The 22,340-nt window shown below is 37.5% G+C and overlaps 1 protein-coding gene across 3 annotated transcripts in view; it reads right to left on the bottom strand.

Annotated features, from left to right (window-relative positions):
* RNASEH1 (ribonuclease H1) overlaps nt 1-21,963 on the bottom strand; it is a 50,268-nt gene extending 28,305 nt beyond the window's left edge. The window contains exons 1-8 of one of the 3 annotated variants that reach the window (XM_071211845.1): nt 21,725-21,963; nt 20,495-20,610; nt 13,507-13,671; nt 11,089-11,188; nt 9,567-9,621; nt 9,127-9,211; nt 7,581-7,705; nt 1,179-1,293 (exon numbers count right to left, since the gene is read on the bottom strand). In XM_071211845.1, coding sequence (XP_071067946.1) covers nt 1,207-1,293; nt 7,581-7,705; nt 9,127-9,211; nt 9,567-9,621; nt 11,089-11,188; nt 13,507-13,671; nt 20,495-20,610; nt 21,725-21,855 — 864 coding nt within the window. In that variant the 5' untranslated portion in view covers nt 21,856-21,963 and the 3' untranslated portion in view covers nt 1,179-1,206. 3 annotated transcript variants of the gene reach the window in all.
* Nucleotides 21,964-22,340: the final 377 nt, after the last annotated feature.

The following is a 22,340-nucleotide window of genomic DNA, read 5'->3' as shown; positions in this document are numbered from 1 at the left end:
TTGAGTGATTACAAGGGGAAATTTTAGGTTGTATATTACTAGAAAATTACAAAAAAACAAACATAGGACTGTACAACAGAGTGAACCCTACTGTAAACTGTACAATAAATAATTATAATATTCTTTAATCAATTTTAACAAAGGTACCACACTAATGCAAATGTAAAGTGTTAATAATGGTGGGGGACATTATATGGGAATCCTATTTTCTGCATATTTCTACAAACTTACAACTTCTCTAATTTAAAAAATCATTAAAAAATTCAAGATAGTGGTTACTTTGGAGGATGGGAGGGGGCTGTGATTAAATGGGCATGTAGAGAGTGTTCTAGGGTGGTTGACAAATTTCTAGTTGTTGACTTGGATGATGGTTACGAGGGTATTCACCTTATAATAATAGTAATAATTCAATAAGTTATACAGTTGTTTGTATAGTTTTCTATGTTTTTATTTTATAATAAATGGTTTTAAAATAAATACATGATCATATCATATATTTTTTAAATTTACACAGTATTTTTAACAAAACATCCAGAGAAATTTTTTAAAGATTTATTTTACACATTTAAAAGTCTTTAAAAGTTGTAACTGTTCCTATATTACAGATTAGTAGGCAGGGCTACCTCCATGCAAGTTTTGCTCTATACAAAAGCACAGCGCCACACAGGCAAGTGGGACCAAGATGGAGCTCACATTCTGTCTGTCAAGTGCTATGCCCTAACATGGGGCTGCACCTGCCCAAAGGAAGGGTTGCTTCCTCTAATTTACACAAAGGCACAAATCAACTTTAAAATCACAGGACTCAATTCTGCAAACTGAAAAAACAAACGAACTCTTCTAGGATATATCTATACTTCTTCTCTGAATTTTTAAACGAACTGTTTTATTCATTATAATTAAAGTCAAAGTCCTATAATTCTGGGCTAGACCGCAATAAAACATATGAGAACAGATATCAAGCCCAATAAGCATAATGCTGAAATCTAAAATAATACTCAAATCTCAAAAGATGGTCAATTTGTTATAAATAAATATTCACTTTTTATCAAAATGTATTTCACAGAATGCCATATTGTCTTTGTGATTTAATTTAAAAATTGTGCCAGCCACATCTATTACAATAGTCCTTCCCATAGTCTCATTTTTCATACAAGTAAAAGTAATGAACAGCCACTCACTCGAATATTCCCAAGTATTAGAATTAATTCAGTCTTGAGATTGCTTAGCTCCTTCTCTTGCTAATCTATCAGCTTCTTCATTGCCTATAAATCCCGAATGACCAGGAACATGCATCTGTTAAAATAAATTTTTATTTTTATTAATTTTTACACAAGCAACACATGGCTATATTCTTATGGCAAAAATTTTAACTACAGAATATACTGAGAGGTCCTCTTCCCAAACCTAATTTTAAACAGTATGATGTGTATTCTTACAGACCTATTACAATGCACTTATGCAATACATAAATTTACAAAGATTTGTTTTGTTTCTCTAGAAATTGGATGTTACTGCTTGTACTACTTTTTCTTCCCTACTTAACAATGAGAGTTGGGGAGTGGCTGTAGCTCAGTGGTTGAGTGCGTGCTTCCCACATACAAGGTCCTGGGTTCAATCCCCAGTACCTCCTAAACACAAAAAAACAATGACAGTTGGAAGCTTTCCAAGCAACGTGCTTGTTTATATGTATGTATATGTATAAAATATATACACACACACCTTTTATTCTTTTTATTTATTTATGCATTTATTTGATTTAATCATTGTTTATACTTGGTTGCTCAAAGACAGTTAAATGTCAGCTCACTAGGGGAAGGAGAGAAAGGTAGAAATGAGACAGTGGTTACAGTTTAACTTGTATCATTTGAAAAAAATTAACAAAACTCATCTATTATAAGAAAAATACTTCCATTTTATTTAAAAAATCATATAACTAAGGTCTTATACAAATTTATTACTTTTTTTCATACAGAATTTTTTTAAACAAGTCAATTTCATTGATACATATTAATAAAGCACACAATTCATTCAAAGTGTATAATCAATGGTAGCTGGTATAATCATATAGTTGTACATTCATCACTTCAATCATTAATAGAGCATTTTCATTATTCCAATAATAACCAAAAAACAAACAAAAAAGAACCTCATCACCTCTCAATCTCTCTATGCTTCCCCTGCTGTACATAGCTGCTATTCTATTTGTCTCCATAGTTTATTAGTATTTATAGTTTGTATAAATGAAGTTAAGCCAAGATGTAGTACCTTGTGTCTAGTTTCTTTCCCCTAGTTTACTTCCTTTTTTTTTTTTCACCCTTAATGGAAAATTATTAATATACTACTATATACTACTGTCAATAGTTTGCTTTGGTTGCATTTTTGCCTGATATTAACATCTTGTAATATAATTAAGGTACATTTGTTCTGATTCAAAGGAAAACAGTCTTATATATGCAATATTACTCATATTCCTATTACACACGGGGTCTCACTATGCTCTACAGCCCCATGTTACATTTTTTAGCTTTCCTTCTAGAATATACATGGCCTTAGACTTTCCCTTTTAACCACTGTCATACCCATATAACAGTACTGCTAGTTACAAACACTATGAAGTCCATCGTGTGTACACATCAGTTTGTTTATTCATTTTTCGGTTGCTTCCATCTTTTGCCAATTGTCAATAACACTGCTATGAACATCAGTGTGCAGATGTCTGTTCATGTTACTGCTCTCAATTCTTCTGCGTATATACCTAGTAGTGGTATTACTGGGTCATGTAGCAAATCTATATTCAACTTCCTTAGGAACTGCCAAACAGTACCTCCACAGGGACTATAATACTCGACATTCCCAACAACAGTGAGTAAGCATTCCTCTCTCTCCACATCCTCTCCAATACTTGTAGCTGTTCATCTTTTTAACAGTGGCCATTCTAATAGGTGTGAAATGAAATCTCATTGTAGCTTTGATTTGCATTTCCCTAATGGCTAGTGATGTTGAACATTTTTTCATATTTTGCCATTTGTATGTCTTGTTTGGATAAATGTCTATTGAAGTCTTTTGCCTTGTTTGGATAAATGTCTATTGAAGTCTTTTGCCCATTTTTTAAATGGATGATTTGTCTTTTTATTGTTGTTATAACATTTCTTTATATATAATGGATATTAAAGCTTTACCAGTATGTGAATTCCAAATATTTCTCCTATTAAGTCAATGCCTTTTCATCCTTTTGACAAAGTTCTTTCAGGTGCTAAAGTATTTAATTTTGAGGAGGTACTATTTATCTATTTTTTTTCTTTTGCTGCTTGTGCTTTAGGTATAAGATCCAAGAAACCATCACCTATCAGAAGATGTTGAAGATGTTTCCCTACCTTTTCTTCTAGGAGTTTTATGGATGTCGCTTTTATAGTTAGGTCCTTGATCCATTTTCAGTTGATTCTTGTACAGGGAGTGAAATAGGGGTCCTCTTTCATTATTTTGGTCATGGATATCCACTTTTTCCAGCAACATGTATTGAAGAGACTGTTTTGTTCTGATAGGTAGGTTTATCAAAAACCATTTGGCCGCAGAGGTGAGGGTTTATTTCTGGACTCTCAATTCTATTCTACTGATCAATGGGTTTATCTTTATGTGAATTCCATGCCATTCTGACCACTGTAGCTTTGTAATGTTTCAAGGTCAGGCAGTGAGATACCCCACATCACTCTTCTTTTTTAGTATGCTTTTTAGCTCTTCAGGTGCACTTTCCCTTCCAAACAAATTTGGTAATTGCCTTTTCTATTTCTGTAAAGTAAGCTTTTGGAATTTTTATTGGTATTGCATCGAATCTATAAATCAATTTGGTTAGGACTGATATCTTCACAAATATTTAGTATTCAAATCTATGACACAGAATATCTTTCCATTTGTTTACGGCTTCTCTGATTTCTTTTAGCAATGTTTGGTAGTTTTGAATATAGGTTCTACACATCTTTGGTTAAATTGATTCCTAGGTATTTGAGTCTTTTTGTTGCTATTGTAAATGGAATTTTTTTCCTGATTTCTTCCTTAGATTGTTCAGTACTAGTGTAGAGAAACAATACTAATTTTTGCAAGTTGCCTTTTTTTTTTTTTAAGATTTATTTTTTTATTTCTCCCCACCCCTCTCATTCTCTGCTCTCTGTGTCCATTTGCTGTGTATTCTTTTGTGTCTGCTTGTCTCCTCTCTTGGCGGCTCTGGGAACTGATCCTGGGACCTTCCAGAGTGGGAGAGAGGTGCTCAATCTCTTGTGCCACCTTAGCTCCCTGGTCTGCTGCATCTCTTATTGTCCCTTCTCTTTGTCACCTCATCTTGCTGCACCAGCTGTCCACTTAGGGCTTGCCACATGGGCCAGCACTCCTGAGTGGGCCAGCTTACCGCATGGGCCCGTTTGCCTTCATCAGGAGGTCCCAGGAATCGATCCCTGGCCTCCCATATGGTAGATGGGAGCCCTATTGCTTGAGCCACATCTGCTTCCCACATGTTGCTCTTGTATCCTACCACTCTGCTAAACTTGTTTATTAGGTCGAGTAGCTTTGTAGTAGATCTTTCAGAATTTTCTAAACATAGGATCATGTCATCTGCAAATAGTTAAGAGTTTTACTTCCTCTTTTCCTATTTTGTCTTTCATTAATTTATTTTTCTTGTCCAATTGCTCTAAATAGAACTCGTAGCACAATGTTGAATAACAGTGGTGACAGAGGGCATTCTTGTCTTGTTTCCAATCTTAGAGGGAAAGCTTTCAACCTTTCCCCATTGAGTATGATGTTAGCTACGGGTTTTTCATATATGCCCTTTATCGTAGAGAACTTTCCTTCTATTCCTATCTTTTGAAGTGTCTTTATCAAGAAAGGATGCTGAATTTTGTCAAATGCCTTTTCTGCATCGATATAGATCATCACGTGGCTTTTTTCCTTCAATTAGTTAATGTGGTATATTATGTTAACTGATTTTCTTATGTTGAACCACCACTGCAAACCAGGAGTAAGTCCCAATTGGTTGTGCTGTATAATTTTTTTGATATGCTGTTGGATTCCATTTACAAATATATTGTTGAGAATTTTTGCATCAATATTCATTAGAGAGTTTAGTCTGTAATTTTATTTTATTTCCTTTAGCTGGCTTTGCTATTAGGGTATTGTTGGCTTCATAAAATGTGCTGGGTAATTTTCCCTCTTCTTCAATTTTTTGGAAAAGTTTAAACAGGATTGGTGTTAATTCTTCTCAAAATGCTTGGTAGAATTCACCTGTGAAGCCATCTGGTCCTGGACTTTTCTCTGTTGGGAGATTTCTGATGACTGATTCAATCTCTTTAAATGTGATTATTGTTTAGTTCTTGCGTTTCTTGTAGTCAATTAGGTTGTACATTTCTAGGAATCTGTTCACTTCATCTAGGTTGTCTAATTTGTTGGCATGCAGGTTCTCAAAGTAACCTCTTACGATCCTTTTTATTTCTGTGGGATCAGTCATAATTTCCCTTCTACATTTCTGATTTTATTTATTTACATCTTCTCTCTTCTTTTCTTTGTTAGTCTAGCTAAGGGTTTGTCAATTTTATTCATTTTCTCAAAGAATCAGCTTTTGGTTTTGTTGATTTTCTCTATTGTTTTTTCTCTATTATAATGTTCTCAATTTCATTTACTTCTGCTCTAATCTTTATTATTACTTCCTTTCTATTTGCTTTGGGATTGCTTTGCTGTTCTTTTTCAAGTTCCTCCAAGTGTTCAGTTAGGTCTTTGGGTTTACCTTTTTCTGCTTTTTAATATAGCCATTTAGGGCTATAAACTTTCCTTTCAGCACTGCCTTCACTGTATCCCATGATTTGATAAGCCATGTTTTCGTTTTCATTTGTCTCAATATAGTTACTGATTTCTCTTACAATTTCTTCTTTGATCCACTGATTGTTTAGGAGTATGTTATTTAGCCTCCACACACATGCAAATTTTCCTCTTTCCCATCTATATTGAATTCCAGCTTCATTCCATTATGATCTGAGAAATGCTTTGTATAATCTCAATCCTTTTATATTTATGGAGAACTGCCTTGTGACCCAAAATGTGGTCTATCTTTGAGAAAGATCCATGACCACTTGAGAAGAATGTATAAGCCACTGATTTGGGATGTAACATTCTGTATATGTGTTAGGTCTAGCTCGTTTATCATATTGTTCAAGCTCTCTGTTCCCTTGTTGATCTTCTGTCTAGTTGTTCTATCTAATGATATGAGTGGGGTGTTGAAGACTTCAACTATTATTTGTAGAGATGTCTATTTCTCTCTTCAGGTTTGCCAGAGTTTGCATCATGTATTCTGGGGTACCCTGGTTAGGTTTATAGACATATATGACTGTTATTTTTTCCTGGTGGATTGTACCTTATATTAATATATAATGGCCTTCTATATCTCTTAAGAATTTTTTGCTTCTAAAGTCTGTTTTGTCTGATATTAGTATAGCTACCCTTGCTCTTTTTTGGTTACTGTTTGTGTGGAGTATCTTTTTCTAACCTTTCACTTTCAGCCAGTTTGTATCCTTGAGTCTAAGGTGAATCCCTTGTAACAGACCAAATTTTTGTTGGCCAAAATCTGAATCAGCCTTAGGCTCCATCCCTCCCTCTCCTGTTTCCTGGGGAGGTGGGCCCCTGTGGCCCCCTATGTTTACAGTTACCGGCCTGAGGCTAGAGAATTCAAAGCTGTCTGCTCCAAGGGTGGGAGAACAGGGAATCGGCAGCTGCAGATTTTAACCCATTTTCCCATCAAGATTCTTTTCTGGCTGGTCTGAATGTACTGCAAGTTACAACAGATTGATTACAGGCAGTTACAGATTACTTTGCTCATTCTCCACTTCCACTGCTTCAAGTGACTAGTCTTTAAAAAAAAAAAAAGATTCTTTTTCTTTGCTTCTCCTGCATAGTGTCCTGCCCTCCCTGGTGTCCTAAACCCTAGGATATTTTTTTCCAGGTCATTTTTACCTGTCTTCTCTATTTTTCTGGGAGAAGTGAGTCCTGATTCTCTCTAATCTGCCATCTTCTCAGAAGTCTATAAATTAGTTTTATTTAACATTATGTCTGATTCCAAAGAAATAAATAGGTCTGACTCTTAAATATCATTTTAACAGTAAAGAGGTATGCCTGTCCTAGGCATTACTAAAAAAATGTAAAGAGGATAGAATAGCCCTCAAACTTTACTGCCAGTATTTTCTGCATATATTTAATACCTTCTTGTCAAAACCAAGAACTATAGTTAATAATATAATTATAAAAATGTGCTTTTGTCAACTGTAACAATTATATCACACTAATGCAGAAATTTATTAATAGAGTGGTATATGGGAATTCTGCATTTTATGCATGATTTTTCTATAAACCTCTAGTTTTAGAAAAAAATAGTATCAATTATATAATCATCTAAAGATGCAAATATATCTAAATACATTATTAATTTCATGGAAACTGTTATTTTACCTTAAGCCATTAAATCATTTACATAAACCATTAACCTCTCTGGTTAACTTAGATTATGTGGTCATAATAGCGAAAAGACAAATATTTTAAAAACTACTCACCCACTGAATATCCATGCCCTGGGTAAGTCTCTCAAGCTCAACAAAGTCCTCTTTGTTGATTACGTCTTTCCCTGTGCTTGTTTTCCATCCATTTTTCTTCCAACCTTGAACCCAATTAGTTATACCTACAAGAAATACATACAGATGAACTTCATTATTTCACAAATAGCTTCACTTTCTTTTTTGCCTTTATTCTTATATTTATTATCTCTTCTTAAATTTGCTCCTCCTTACTCCCTCCCTACGAGGCTATTTTCTATCCTATGTTCTACAGAGCAATTGACACAGGTTTTAATCCTGCAAAGGATAGCTGACATCCTTCCTAATTTCCTCTCTAATCCTATACATTCTAAGACTCTACTAGGAGATATGCAGTTGTCTCAAACCCCAGTTGGTTGGTTGAGCTAATAAACCATTCTGTCGCTGAAAGAGATGCCCTCATATAAACCAAGAAAAATAATTTTACTCTGACTATGTCATTTTTGCTTCATACCTAGCATTCTGCTGCACCAAAATGATACAAACCCATCAGAACTGTTCAGATGGAACCCTTGACTATGGGAGACACCCAAAATACTAAACAAAATTCCCTAGGAAAGTCAATCAGTTCAGAGTGACAGATTAACCCTTGTTAATTCCTCTTAATTATCACAATGGCCCTATGAAGTTATGTTTTATTTCCCATTTTAGAGATAAGAAAAATGAGGCTTTGGGAAATTAAGCAACTTGCCTATGTTTACAAAGGTGAAAAGATCTTAAATGTGTAGTCTTTTTCTTTTAAAGATTTCTTTTATTTACTTATTGTCCCCCCACCCAGGTTGTTTGCCCTTGCTGTCTGCTCTCTGTGTCCATTTGCTGTGTGCTCATCTTCTCTTTAGGAGGTACCAGAAACCAAACCTGGGACCTTGCATTTGGGGGAAGAGACACTCACTCACTTGAGCCACCTCAACTTCCTTTAGTCTTTTTTTTTTAACCTCCTTAGATTTATCTCTTATAATTGCTCCCGTCTGAATTTTAAATAGTCATTCTGAACTTTTCACTTCCTTAGTTGTTCCATGCTTAGGTCTTTTGCACATTCCTGAAATACTCCCCTTCTTTCCCTTTTCTCTAACTGGTATTCAACCTTTCTACAGAAAGTGGCATCTTGCTTGACCTCCTAAGCATCCCTCCCCTGTAGTACTATATACTGTGTTTCCCAAAGGAGCACTTAGCACACAGTTCAGTTCTTAAGTACTTATACACACTTAAGACTCTTAAATATCATGAGATCAGAGATATAGCTATCTTATTATTGTACCTTCAGTACCTACCAAAATGCCTACACAAAACATTTATGAAATAAATCTGTAGTAAATATTGATGTAGCAGACATAGGATTCCAAAATCCTCACTCTTTCCTCTGTACTTTAACACCCACTGCTATCCCCACTTACCATCTGGGCCTTGCCCTGTTACATATAATACCTATTACTGGGAAAAGAAATATCTATATCCCTTTAAATTACTTTTTAAAAAAAAACAACTCTAAGAATATGTGAAAACTTACCATTTATAGTAAACATGCTATCCGTATATAGAACCAACTTATTGATATTCTGAGCCTTTGCTTGTTCGATGGCTTTGCAGGCTGCCTTGAAGAAATAAATCAATAATCATACTACAGAAAGTGTTAAGTTTTCAATATTGTCAATGTTCATAATGACTTCAAAGTTTAAAACATTCTTTTTCTATACTATCTGTAATGACTTTATTCTGTGTGAAATAATGCTATATATGCAATTCTCCTGTTTAAGTATCTCTTTGGAATAAGTTTTCCAACTTTTCTAGTAAATCCCTACCATTAAGAGTAGTAACAAACTTCAAAATAAGTTTCCTCTGGACTTTGAGTATCTTCCATACATAGACAATATAAAGTTTGCTGATATTTTCATAGCCAATATTGAAGAATGATACATTCTGAGCGAAAAAATGTATCTGGTAACTTACATGAATTTCTGCTCTTTGGTTTGTTTGTCGTCCAGGAAGTCTAATTCCTACATTTCTGTTTCGAAGCAGTACAAAAGAAAATAAAATTATAAGACTAATTATCTAAGCGATTCCTTAAGTCTTTTAGTGATTAACAGGCTAATGTACACTTATTTAAAATATAAATCGGGAAACGGACTTTGGCCCAGTGGTTAGGGCGTCCGTCTACCATATGGGAGGTCCGTGGTTCAAACCCCGGGCCTCCTTGACCCGTGTGGAGCTGGCCATGCGCAGTGCTGATGCGCGCAAGGAGTGCCGTGCCACGCAAGGGTGTCCCCCGCGTGGGGGAGCCCCACGCGCAAGGAGTGCGCCCGTGAGGAAAGCCGCCCAGCGTGAAAAGAAAGAGCAGCCTGCCCAGGAATGGCGCCGCCCACACTTCCCGTGCCGCTGACGACAACAGAAGCGGACAAAGAAACAAGACGCAGCAAACAGACACCAAGAACAGACAACCAGGGGAGGGGGGGGAATTAAATAAATAAATAAATCTTTAAAAATAAATAAATAAATAAAAAATAAAATATAAATCATATAAAAATAGAGCCTTTAAACACCAATCAAAACAGTAATATTAACATTTTATCAAAAGGCATGATGGCATGGTATGGATTTAAGAAACATTGGGCTAGAATTCAAAATCTTAGGTTTAAGTGCTGGACTTGAAATGTATTAGCTCTATCATCTTGGTCTCACCACTTAAAATTCCTTGACACTCATTTTGCAACCTATAAAATGGGAATAACACAAGCTTGCCCTCTCTTACAGGGTTTGAAGCTAACAAGATATTAAGGTGAAAGAACTTTGTAAAGCATAAAGTTCAATATAAACATCACGAGGCATTACAACTGAACACTTCACATTAAATATGCTTAACAATGCTTGCTGGCACCTGCAAATATTGAATAAAAAGGCTCAGGACCAGAGATGGAAACTTTAGAAGGGTCGAATCCCTATTTTATATTTAATTTTAGGGCTGTCCATTACTTTTCAAGTTTTGTCATACATAAAGGTTAGATTTATTTGAATGGTTGCATTTCACATCACCTTGGCTTTGTGTCTTCTGAAAATTAAGGAGATCATCTCTAGATTCACATATTTTCAAAAGATGGCTAAAACTCTAGTGTTATAATGGGTTCCAAGTCTAGTGACCTCCACTCTTGTGCACCTTGCCAACACTATTTCCTATTGTACCTTTTGACTTTTTAAAGGAGGCAATTATATACTTGTGATGTAAAAATCTTACCAGTAAGACAGAGATTTGTCAAGTTTTAGGGCTAGGAAAGCAATGCTAAGGTACTTTAACAATCTGAAGAACAAATCTGTTTGGCATCAACAAGAATCAAAGCTGTTTTTCTACTATTCCCTGGAAATGGTGTTTAGTAGGTCTCCCAAATAGTCAGAGCTCTTGCCTCATCTTTTCCCAAGTTTTGAAATATGATTTGGTAAAATTTTAAGTTTAAAAATTTAGCTTTATTTGTTTACTTACAAGGGATGGCCTGGCCCCCAATAAACACCAATTCCTGCTCGTGCCCTCATCCGTCCATTACAGGAGCAGCAGCCATCAGTGTAAACAACTACAAATTCTCCTGTAAAACAAAAATTTATTAAGTACTGCTGGATTGACATTACTAAAAACTGATGTTCACCTCAAAACTTTACTAAGGTTGAATAAGCATTTTAAACATAGAGGAGGAGATTTTGCAAAACTGTTGAAAATTTCTATCTAGGAAAACATCAATTCCTTGCATAGTACATTTGACACTTTTGCTTGGAATCTACTCATGTTTCAGCCTCACTGTACCCTCACAAGCCAGGTAAATTAAAGGAGAATGCAATCACTTTGTAAAACTAGAACAAACTGCAATAAGAACTGCTGCTTACATCCCAATCTAAAGAGGCCAAATAATAAAACTGCCCCTTTCTACAAAATAATTACTTTCACTATCAGAATGTTGTGCTTCCACAAAAACAATGGCAGTGTGCCTCAGTATGATGGTGACCTTGCCTACCAGAAGTTCAAGTCCCCTGACAAACGTTGGTGTAATGTTTTTTTAAATGTATATGCCACTAGTAAAAATTGGTCTCCATCTTTGCTTCTTTTCACCAATAATATGTTTGACTCACCATTGCCGTAAAGAACACAGTGTAAAAGGACTGGTATAAGGCCACTCTCAAGGTCACTGAAGACCAGCAGAACACTTTCAACAGAGTGGTGGGAGTAGAAGTCATATTGTTAAGTGTTAAAGAGCAAAGGTATGGGACCAAATAGAGGCAACATGTATGAGGTGTTTGTCAAAAGCATGGTAGATTGAACATGGCAGAGGCAATGGGAAAAGGAGGCAAGCTGTTGAAGAAGGGATGGAGGAATACGTTCATGACAGGAGTGTGGTTGGCAGTATCGGTAGGTAATGCATTAGAATACAGATGTTGGACAAGCTTCCTTGTTCCAAATGGAACTTGAAATCAACAGTATTGCAAACGTCGTTTACATTCACTTATTTTTATTTCATCGGTGACTACTTACTATATTGTCAGGCTCTATTTTAGATGTCATATACATTGTGCCCCAAGTAATGTTTATTCATTGGAAATGGTTCCTCTCCCAATTACTCCACAAGTATTTGTTCCAATTACTACTGGTTAAAAGCCAAATCAAGGCCTCCTGCTTTTTTTACATAACTGCAAAGCTAATGTAAAGATGCAACATTTTCTACTGGTTTTCCTTAAATTATATTGTAAAATGGCTTAATTAAAATATAAAATGGCTTCTTCTTGGAGAAAACTTTGAACCTACAAATATGCTAGTGACAATAAAAGTTATTTATACTTTCCCTTCACACATATAAAAGACAAAAAGTAAATGTATAGACTGAAGGCACTAACTATAAACAGTGATCCTGGAGTAAAAGGCAGAAGGGAAAGTTCATTACTATCTTGCTTCTCGTGATAAGGTAGGATGTCTTAATGTTTTCAAAGACTGAATATCAAAGTTTAAAATGCTGATGCTAATCAATTATAAAAAGCAGCTCTTTCTAGGGCCTGTCTTATTTGAAGAGGCTGAATGAAGTCTTTGCATTTTCTCTAATTAGTGACCTAAAATGCTGAGTTCATTGGAATACTGATATTTTAAGAATGCAATATTTTTCATTTGTGACCTATATAATTTTTCTCCTATGACTGCCCAAAATTTTAATGATTCTGCACCACTTGATCAAGTATAAAATTGTGACCTTAGAAATTTCTAATTAGCCTTTTCAAATAAGAATAAAGATATTAAACATCAGTTCAAATTGTCTCCATTAAGAAAATGGAAAACCCCCTTTCAATCTAAAGCAGAGTGGGCATCGTCATTCCAAAATCAAGGCTGAGGAATGAACAAACATAAGGGGAAATACGACCACGGACCAAAGCAGACTTGTTATTATTGAAGAAGAGCTTGTAGCACTGCTATAAAAATAGGCTCCATGTGAAATGCCCTATACATTGTTACCAAGGTTCTGAAGGAAGGGATGAATAGGTGGAACAGAGGGCATTTTTAGGACACTGGAATTGTTCTATATGATATTGCAGTGATGGATACAGGCCGTTATACATTTTGTCAAAGCCTATAAAGTTGTATGGTGCAAAGTAACATAGTCCATGGTTAATAGCAACATTTCAATATTTGTCCATCAACAATATTTGTTCATCAGTTATAACACATGTACCACACTCATGTAAGGTTTAATAATAAGAAAATGTGAGAGGGGAGGGGGTAAGGTATATGGGAATCTCCTATATTTCAATGTAACTTTTTTATAATCAAAAACTTCTTTAAAAATAAATTTTTTAAAAAGTGGAAAAAATTATGTATATATTTTCATGATTATTACATTAAAATTTTTTAAATCCAAGAAAGATATACCCATGTAAGAAAATCTGTCTTTGTCAACTGAAGGTATTGATTCTGTATTTTGTTTTACATGCTTTGCACACGGTTCTGTATTTTCATCTTCAGCTTTATCCAATGACTTATGCAGTCGCTTGTTTGTTTTCACCTGTGATTCTGGTACATGTTTATTTTTCTGTTCTGAAAGACAGAGTCTACTCGTAAGTCAGAAACAATGAACATTACATAAAATATTTAAGAATCAAGAACTGTAGTAAGTTATTTTACATCACTAAATAAGACTCAAATACTCTACATTGCACACCATCTCAAGCTATAATGCCCTGTGAAATAATTCTAAATTTTCCATAATAAACTTGGCAAGTTCAATATGAAGAACAGCAAGGCTTCTGCTAAAAACAAAATCTGGTTTTGGTGAAGGAATAAATATGCGAAGAGTTCTTCACTCATTAGGGACCAATGACATTTTGAAAATCTGAGGGGCTTTTTAACCAGAAAATTGTAAGTACCAAATTTTGTATATAGTATTAGTGGGATCCGTGGTTCAGGCCCCTACTTCCACCATATCCCACCTCAAAATACTAGAACTGCATGCATGTCAAATAGAGAACCTCTAGGGAGACTAGGAAGACATGTGGAAGTCTAGCAATTAAATCAACACATAATGGAGCAAGTTAAGAAAGCAAAATAGCAACCACAATGCTAGAAGAGAATGGGTCCCTGCAGGGGCTATAATGCTGCAGCTATTTCTTCAGCAGCCCAGCCAGGTAATCTCGAAGAGATTCTCAATTACTATCTCACAGTTTTCTGGGAGTAAGCAGGACCTCACTCACTCTTTTTTTTTTTTTTTTTAAAGATTTATTTATTTAATCCCCCCCCTCCCCTGTTGTCTGTTTTCTGTGTCTATTGCTGTATCTTGTTTCTTTGTCCGCTTGCTTCTGTTGTCTTCAGCGGCAGGGGAAGTGTGGGCGGCGCCATTCCTGGGCAGGCTGCACTTTCTTTCGCGCTGGGCGGCTCTCCTTACAGGGCGCACTCCTTGCGCGTGGGGCTCCCCTACGCGGGAGACACCCTGCGTGGCAGGGCACTCCTTGCACGCATCAGCACTGCACATGGGCCAGCTCCACACGGGTCAAGGAGGCCCGGGGTTTGAACCGCGGACCTCCCACGTGGTAGAAGGACGCCCTAACCACTGGGCCAAGTCCATTTCCCTCACTCACTCTTTAACATTATTATGGCAGCTGAAGTATAAGATGAATTAGATCCATTTTTTTAAAAAGTTTCAATTTGAACTCTGTGAACATGGTCAATTCACTTAAACACTCTCATCTTCTGGAAAATGAGACACTGGATCAGAAATTTCTTTTCCTACATCATCATTTTATAGAGTGGGAATGGGGTAAATAAGGAGCAACTAACTTTAACCCCACAATAACCATCTTAATGCAGCATCACTTTAAGCTTTAAAAACCCTAAACCAAGGATGGAGAAATGGGGCACTAACATTTATTGAGCAACTACTACATAGGTATAAACCAAAACCTTCTCAAGCCGCACCTTTCAGAAAAATGTTAAGGTAATAGGCAAAACTTGAGTGAAATCAGTTATTATACATGGAGCAATGTTTGGTATTTCCACTCTATTATATTTGTGTTATCTTATACTCACTCTGAAACTGTTTTCTAGGTACTCTACAGAAGTCAAACATATGTACAATTTTATAGAATCTTAATATAAGTGTCTGTCTTACAAAAACAGAGAAAGTTAAATTGAACTGAAAGTTTTTAAAGAACAGACAAGATTTCAAAGGAAAGATTTCACAGATAAAAATACCTGTATCAGATAATCTTTATTTCACAAAGTAATTAAGATTTTTCTTTGAGTAAATTAACCCTAAATCAGCTTATATAAGACACACAACAAACAATAATTCCAAAATAAGGATAAATGTATTATTAAGGAACAGAAAAACTGGATAAAGGGTTCACACTTTTGCTTTCGTAGATGTCCTGAATATTTAAAATGTTAAATCCCCATTTAAATACATGTCACTTCATGTATTTGGTGGTCTCTGTAAACTCTGAAGTCTGACTCATAGATATAGGAGATATCATCAACATGGAGATCCCCAGAAAAAAACCCTGCCAAAGATCCAGCAAATAAAAGGACAATTCCCATTTGCTCAGAACTCTGGAGGAAGGTAAGAGGGTGGAGAAGGACTCTACAAATGCTGAATCAAAGAAAGAGGGAAATACCAGGTTGGAAACGTCAGCCCCTTGACCTGCCGGTCTATTCCTTCTCCCTCACCTGGTCGGTCCCACACAGCTTGGGGAGTTGCTCAGAGGCAGCGGCTTAGATCCCTCCCACCAGGGATGGCAGCCATAGAACCCCAAAGAGACCCAAGTCCGCAAAGACCCAGAGTGGAACACAAGCCACTGAGGAGAGCTGCATACAAAAGGACCCCCAGGAGGGACAGAGAGAGACCATGGTAAAACTGCAGCTGGAAAGTGCTGCACTCTTTCAACCCAGGTTCTGTTGACTGGACAACTTAAGTGCAAAACAGACTTCTGGAGGGGTCTACGTTTCTAGATTGACCTTATCTGACTCCCTGAGGTGGGATATCCTAACAGAGAAGAAACAAACAAACAAAAAGGAGGGGGTTTTCAATTGAACTACTATAAGAAGGGCCCCAGAACTGAAGAGTAAAGGAAACAGGGCACTAAGTGAGAGACAGGATTCAAACAAATCACAGGAGCTGGGGAAAAAATTCTGCACAAACACAAAACAGAACAAGATACCTGGAAAAGGAACACAGGAAAGGAAGTTTTCTCCTAGAGGTGAAACAATTACACAAAGAGTGCAATCTTACAAACTGCACCACATATCTAGGGCAAGAATCAGATGAAGAAAAGCTGAAAAAATCAGATTGGTTAAACACAGGCTATTTTAAAGGTCTGGAATAAGACCAAGTGCCAAAGAGCCTTAAGCTAATCAAAAATAAAACCCTACAAGGAGAAACTGACCTTCAGAGTTAACGCATCAAAATAATAAGATGCCCAGTTATCAGCAAAAAATTACAAGCCATACTAAGAAATAGGAAGATATGGTTCACTCAAGGGAACAAATTAAGCTTCCAAGGAGACACGGATTTTTAAAAAACGTATCAAGAATGTTCAAACAAATCTCATAAATCAATTCAAGGAGATGAAGGAAAATATGTATAAAGAGATAAAGAATATTAAGAAGCCAATGTGTCAACAAAAAGAATTTGATAGTATAAAAAGAAACATAAAAGAAATTATGGGGATGAAAGGTACAATAGTAGAGATTAAAAATACACTAGTGGGGGAGCTTGTGTAGCTTAGTGGTTGAGAGCCAGCTTCCTACATAAGAGGTCCAAGGTTCAATCCCCAGCCCCAGTTCCTCAAAAAGAAAAAAAAAACAAAAAAAAAACAAACACTAGAGGGGAGCAGGTATAGCTCAGTGGCTGAGTACCTATTTCACAGGTACAAGGTCCCAGGTCTGATCTCTGGTACCTCCTTAAAAACAACAACAACAACAAAAACGCTAGAGGCATACAACAGCAGATCTGAACAGGCAGAAGAAAGAATTCAGCAAACCATAAGACAGAATAGGGGGAACAGATGTGGTTCAAGTAGTTGGGTGCCCGCCTCCCACACGAGAGGTCCCACTTCAGTTCCAAGTGCCTCCTAAAGATGACAATCAAGACAGAGAGCTGATGTGATGGGCTGGCGCAGCAAAATGATGCAATGAGATGAAACGATGAGGAGATACAAGCAGGGAGCAGATGTGGCTTAAGCTCTTGGGCACCTCCCTCCAATATGGGAGGTCCCAGGTTTGGTTTCCAGTGCCTCCTAAAAGAAGACAAGCAGGGAAACAGAGGTGGCTCAAGTGATTGGGCTTCCACCTACCATATGGGAGGACCCAGGTTCAATCCCTGGGGCCTACTGGTAAAAAAAAAAAAAAAAAAGGCACACCCACAAGGTGAGCCAAATGCCCATGTGTCGAGCCAGAGCCTATGCAAGTGAGTTGTGCAGCAAGATGATGAAGCAACAAAAGAGAGACGAAGGGGAGAGTCAAGGCAAGGCACACAAAAACAGGAACTGAGGAGGCACAAGTGACAGGGAACCTCTCTCCACATCAGAGTACTCCAGGATTGAATCCCAGGAAATCCTAGAGGAGAAAGACAAGAAGAGAAAACAAAAAGAGAAATAGATACAGAAGATCACACAGCAAATGGACACAGACAGCAAAAAAAACCAGGGCAGGGCAAAGGGGGAGGGGGAGGGGAAAAAAGAAGACAAGCAGACACAGAGAACACACAATGAAGAGCTACAAAGAACAGATAGTGAGCACAGATGACAAGGTGGGGGGGAAATAAATAAATAAACAAACAAACAAATAAAGGATAATCAATCATACAGTCAGAAGAACAGATAGAGAAAAAAATAGAAAAAATTAAGCAGTGTCCCAGCTATATGAGTAACAGCACAAAGCACACAAGCAAATGTGCATGGGTGTCCAAAATAAAAAAGGGAAGAGACAGAAAGAATACTTGAGGAAATAATGGCCCAAAATTTCCCAACTATTATGAAAGACATAAATATAAATGTCCAAGAAGTTTAACATATACCAAACAGAATAAATCCTAATAGACCCACTGTCACCACTGTTAATCAACCTGGAAAATCCACAAATATATGGAAGCTAAATAACATACTCAAACAAAGAAAGAAAAAAAGAGAGAAGACACAATTAAATAAAATCAGAAATGAGTGGGAACATTACTACTAATCCCACAGAAATTAAAAGGATCATAAAAAGATACTATGAACTGCATGCAAACAAATTAGATAACCTAGATGAAATGGACAGTCCTAGCAACACATGCACAACCTATACTGATCCTAGAAGAAAGATCTCAACAGACCAATTAAAAGCAAAGAGATTGAAATTAGTCATGTAAAAGTCCCAAAAAAGAAAAGCCCAGGATCAGATGGATTCACAGGTGAATTCTACCAATTATTACAAGAAAAATTAAGACCAGTCCTGCTCAAACTCTTCCAAAAGATTGAAGAGGAAAAAGTTCTTAACTCATTCTGAGACCACATCACCCTAATACCAAAGCCAGATAAAGATACTAAGAGAAAATAAAATTACAGACCAATTTCTCTAATACAGATGCAAAAATCCTCAATAAAATACTTACAAATCAAATCCAATAGCACATTAAAAGAATTATACATCATGATTAAATGGGATTTATCACAGATATGCAAGAGTGGTTCAATATACCACATTAACAAAATGAAAAACACATGATCATCTCAATTGATGCAAAGGATATTTGATAAAATTCAGCATCCTTTCTTGATTAAAGAACACTTTGAAAAATAGGAACAGAAGGAATTTCCTCAATATGATAAAGGGCAGATACGAAAAACCTAGAGCTAACATCATGGCGAATGATGAAAGACTGAAAGTTTTCCCTCTAAAATCTGGGATAAAACAAGGATGCCCACTGTCACCAGTTATTCACAACCTTAAACTGGAAGTTCTAGTCAAAGCAGTTAGGCAAGAAAAGGATTCAAACTGGAAAGGAAGAAATAAAACCTCTAATACTTGCAGATGACATGATCCTACACATAGAAAGTCCTGAACAATCCGTAACAAAGCTACTTAAGCTAATAAACACAAATTCAGCAAAGTGCCAAGGTACAATATCAACACACAAAAATCAGCAATGTTTTTATACACTAGTAGTGAGCAATGTGAGGGTAAAGTCAAGAAAAACATTCCATTTACAATAGCAACTGTAGCAGTTTGATATAGTTATGAATTCCAAAAATAGATATTGGATTATGTTTGTAAATTGGCCTGTACCTAGGCATGATTAAATTATGATTAGGGCTTTGATTGAGCGACATCAGTAGGGTGTTAAGTCCCGCCCCTTGGTGAGTAGGGACTCACAGATAAAAGGCGTAGCAAAGGACAGAGTTGAGGGTTTTTTTCCTTTTTTTATTATCTTTTTTTAAATTTAAAGATACATAGATGACACAAAAAGAGTTGAGGATTTTTGATGTTGGAGTTCTGATGTTGGAGTCTGATGCTCAAGTCTTAAGCTGGAGGACCAGGAAGTAAACACACAGTGGAAAGAGAAGCAAGCCCCGAGAAGAGAAGAACCCTGAGCCCAGACAGAAGCAAGACCCAGGAAGAGAGGAACCCAAGAAGCCTTAACCCTTGCAGACGTTGGCAGCCACCGTGCTCCAACACAAGAAAATAGACTTTGGTGAGGGAAGTAAGTTACACTTTATGGCCTGGTATTTGTAAGCTCCTACCCAAATAAATACCCTTTGTGAGAGCCAACAGACTTCTGGTATTTTGCATCAGCACCCCTTTGGCTGACTAACACAGCAACTAAAACAATCAAATTTCTAGGAATAAATTTAACCAGTACATAAAGGACTTATACACAGAAAACTATGAAACACTGCCCAAAGAAATCAAAGAAGACCTAAATAAATCTCTGGCTTTAAAGCAGAATCACCCTTAAACTTCAAATAACTATACTTTCTGTAACAATTGGAATTGGAAGAAATTCAGATTTTGTGACTGTGTCCTTAACAGAAAAGGAACCATCACACAGACCTATGCAGGGAAAGGAACTATACTCATTACTTTAAAATTATAGCCCATTTAACTCAATAGCAAATAAAAGTATTTTTTAAAAGACAAGGAATTAGGGTAATTGTAAGGACACTGAATGGAGGCAGAAGATCTGTATTCTGGCTTATGTCTAATACAATCACTAGCATGAAACACTATTGTTCTGTCTCTGACCCTATTTCCTGATTTCCACTGTAAAGTGGGAACAATCATATCTCCTCTATCTGCCTAGATGGTAGCTATATAGATCAAATAAGATCTGCAATGTGAAAGGCTCTGAATAGGTTAAAATGTTACACTAATATGAAATAGTGACTACCTTCTGAATCATCAGGGCTCAAAGAGTTCCTGACAAAGGCCCAAGCATCATCTTCAGTAGCAAACTTCTTAAATCTGGCATCAGGAAAACGGTCCACTTGTGCTTTACATTCATTCCTGGAACAGAATATACATTACATCCTTGCTCTCTCTTTTACTTATCCTATTTTTAATTAAGATTTTTTTCTTAAATGAGTAATAATCTAAAAAGAAAAAAAAAGGATATGGCTGTCAGTTGGAGACACAGGGTCTTATCATTTATAGCTTTTATCTTTTATGTCCAACCCTACATCCTGTGTCATGCTGTGTGCTAGCCAGACAGTACACCAGCACCATAAGGCTTTCCTCCAAGCAAAAGCATGCTAAAGTTTTCTCTGAAAACAAAACAAAACAAAAATAATAAAACTAGAAATCATTTCATTACAGTAAAAAGACCAGCTTCTGAAATGCTTCTTCCTCAATACCATTCCTGATAAGCATAAGGAAGCAACATACATACACCCATACTAATAACAAACCTTTGATAGTGGGAAGAGTCCTGGTTTAGAATCAGAAAATTTGAGTTCAAGTCCTGCGCCTGTCACTTACTAGCCCTGTGACTTTCTGACCACCGCAACCACAACCTGAAAAATGAGAAGAGTCACACCTACCTCAAAGGATTGTTACTAGATGCAAATTATTAGTTTCTAAATAAATTCTTTTAAAAACACAAAGAAGGTTAGATTAGGCATCACCGGAGTTGCGGTTCCACTTTATTTGGTACCGAAAAATCTTCTGGTAATGCTGGTTGGTATTTCTGGTCTATGTATTAGCTTTTGGAAATGCTTAATTGCAACAGAGGAAGAATTTAGAGGCCATTGGCAACTCTCGACCTATACAGGATGTTTTTAATAATCCAAACAAAAACTGAATTTAGTCGAAAACCTCCTACCCCGTGAAACTAGTGATCCAACGTCAGCTAGAGACTAGCAGGAGTCAGGACTAAAGCTGCGCACCTTTCAGTCTTCCAAAAGTCCTGAATGTCAATAAGAGAGTGGGGCTCCTCACTGACTCGATCTACACATACCAGGGCCAACGGTACATACGGCTTCCAGCCTGACGGCCCACTGTGCTGCATCTCAGGGAGGCAAAGCTCAGAAAGCATCATCCCTGAAAAACTGATCTCGGCCGTTCCGGTAGGGAAGTGAAAGGCTAGGAACAGGATAGCAGCTACGACCAGCCGGTCACTCACCACGAAAGAAAAACTCCGGTCTTGCGGCCCCTCCTCACGGCGTAAAACATCCCGAACCCCCCGAAACAGCAGCGATTGCAGGCCACAGACGCTAAAATAACTCTGTGAGCCAAACAGAAAAACTTGGTCATCTCACGCCCATGGAGAGGAAAGCATTTTTTGCTCCCGACCTCAAAACCGAGCGACTCAAAACACCTCACACAACCCAATCTCGGACGGCGGCGCACAGCGATGGCGTAAGGCTCGGGCGGGGCCTGCTTAGAAGGCGGGGCGGAGGCGGGGCGGAGGCAGGGCCTGCTTAGAAGGCGGGGCGGAGGAGGGGCCTGAAGCGGCGTGAGGCGGGGCGAGGCGGGGCCTGAAGCGGCGTGAGGCGGGGCGAGGAGGGGCCTGAAGCGGCGTGGGGCGGGGCGAGGAGGGGCCTGAAGCGGCGTGGGGCGGGGCGAGGAGGGGCCTGAAGGGGCGTGGGACGGGGCAAGGCGGGGCCTGAAGCGGCGTGGGTGGGGTGGAGGAGGGGCCTGAAGGGGCGTGGGACGGGGCAAGGCGGGGCCTGAAGCGGCGTGGGTGGGGTGGAGGAGGGGCCTGGAGCTGCTAGGGGCGGGGTGGAGGCGGGGCGGAG

Source organism: Dasypus novemcinctus, chromosome 25 (genome assembly GCF_030445035.2).
Source record: "Dasypus novemcinctus isolate mDasNov1 chromosome 25, mDasNov1.1.hap2, whole genome shotgun sequence".
NCBI lineage: Eukaryota > Metazoa > Chordata > Mammalia > Cingulata > Dasypodidae > Dasypus > Dasypus novemcinctus.
This window is presented reverse-complemented; position numbering and strand designations above follow the sequence as displayed.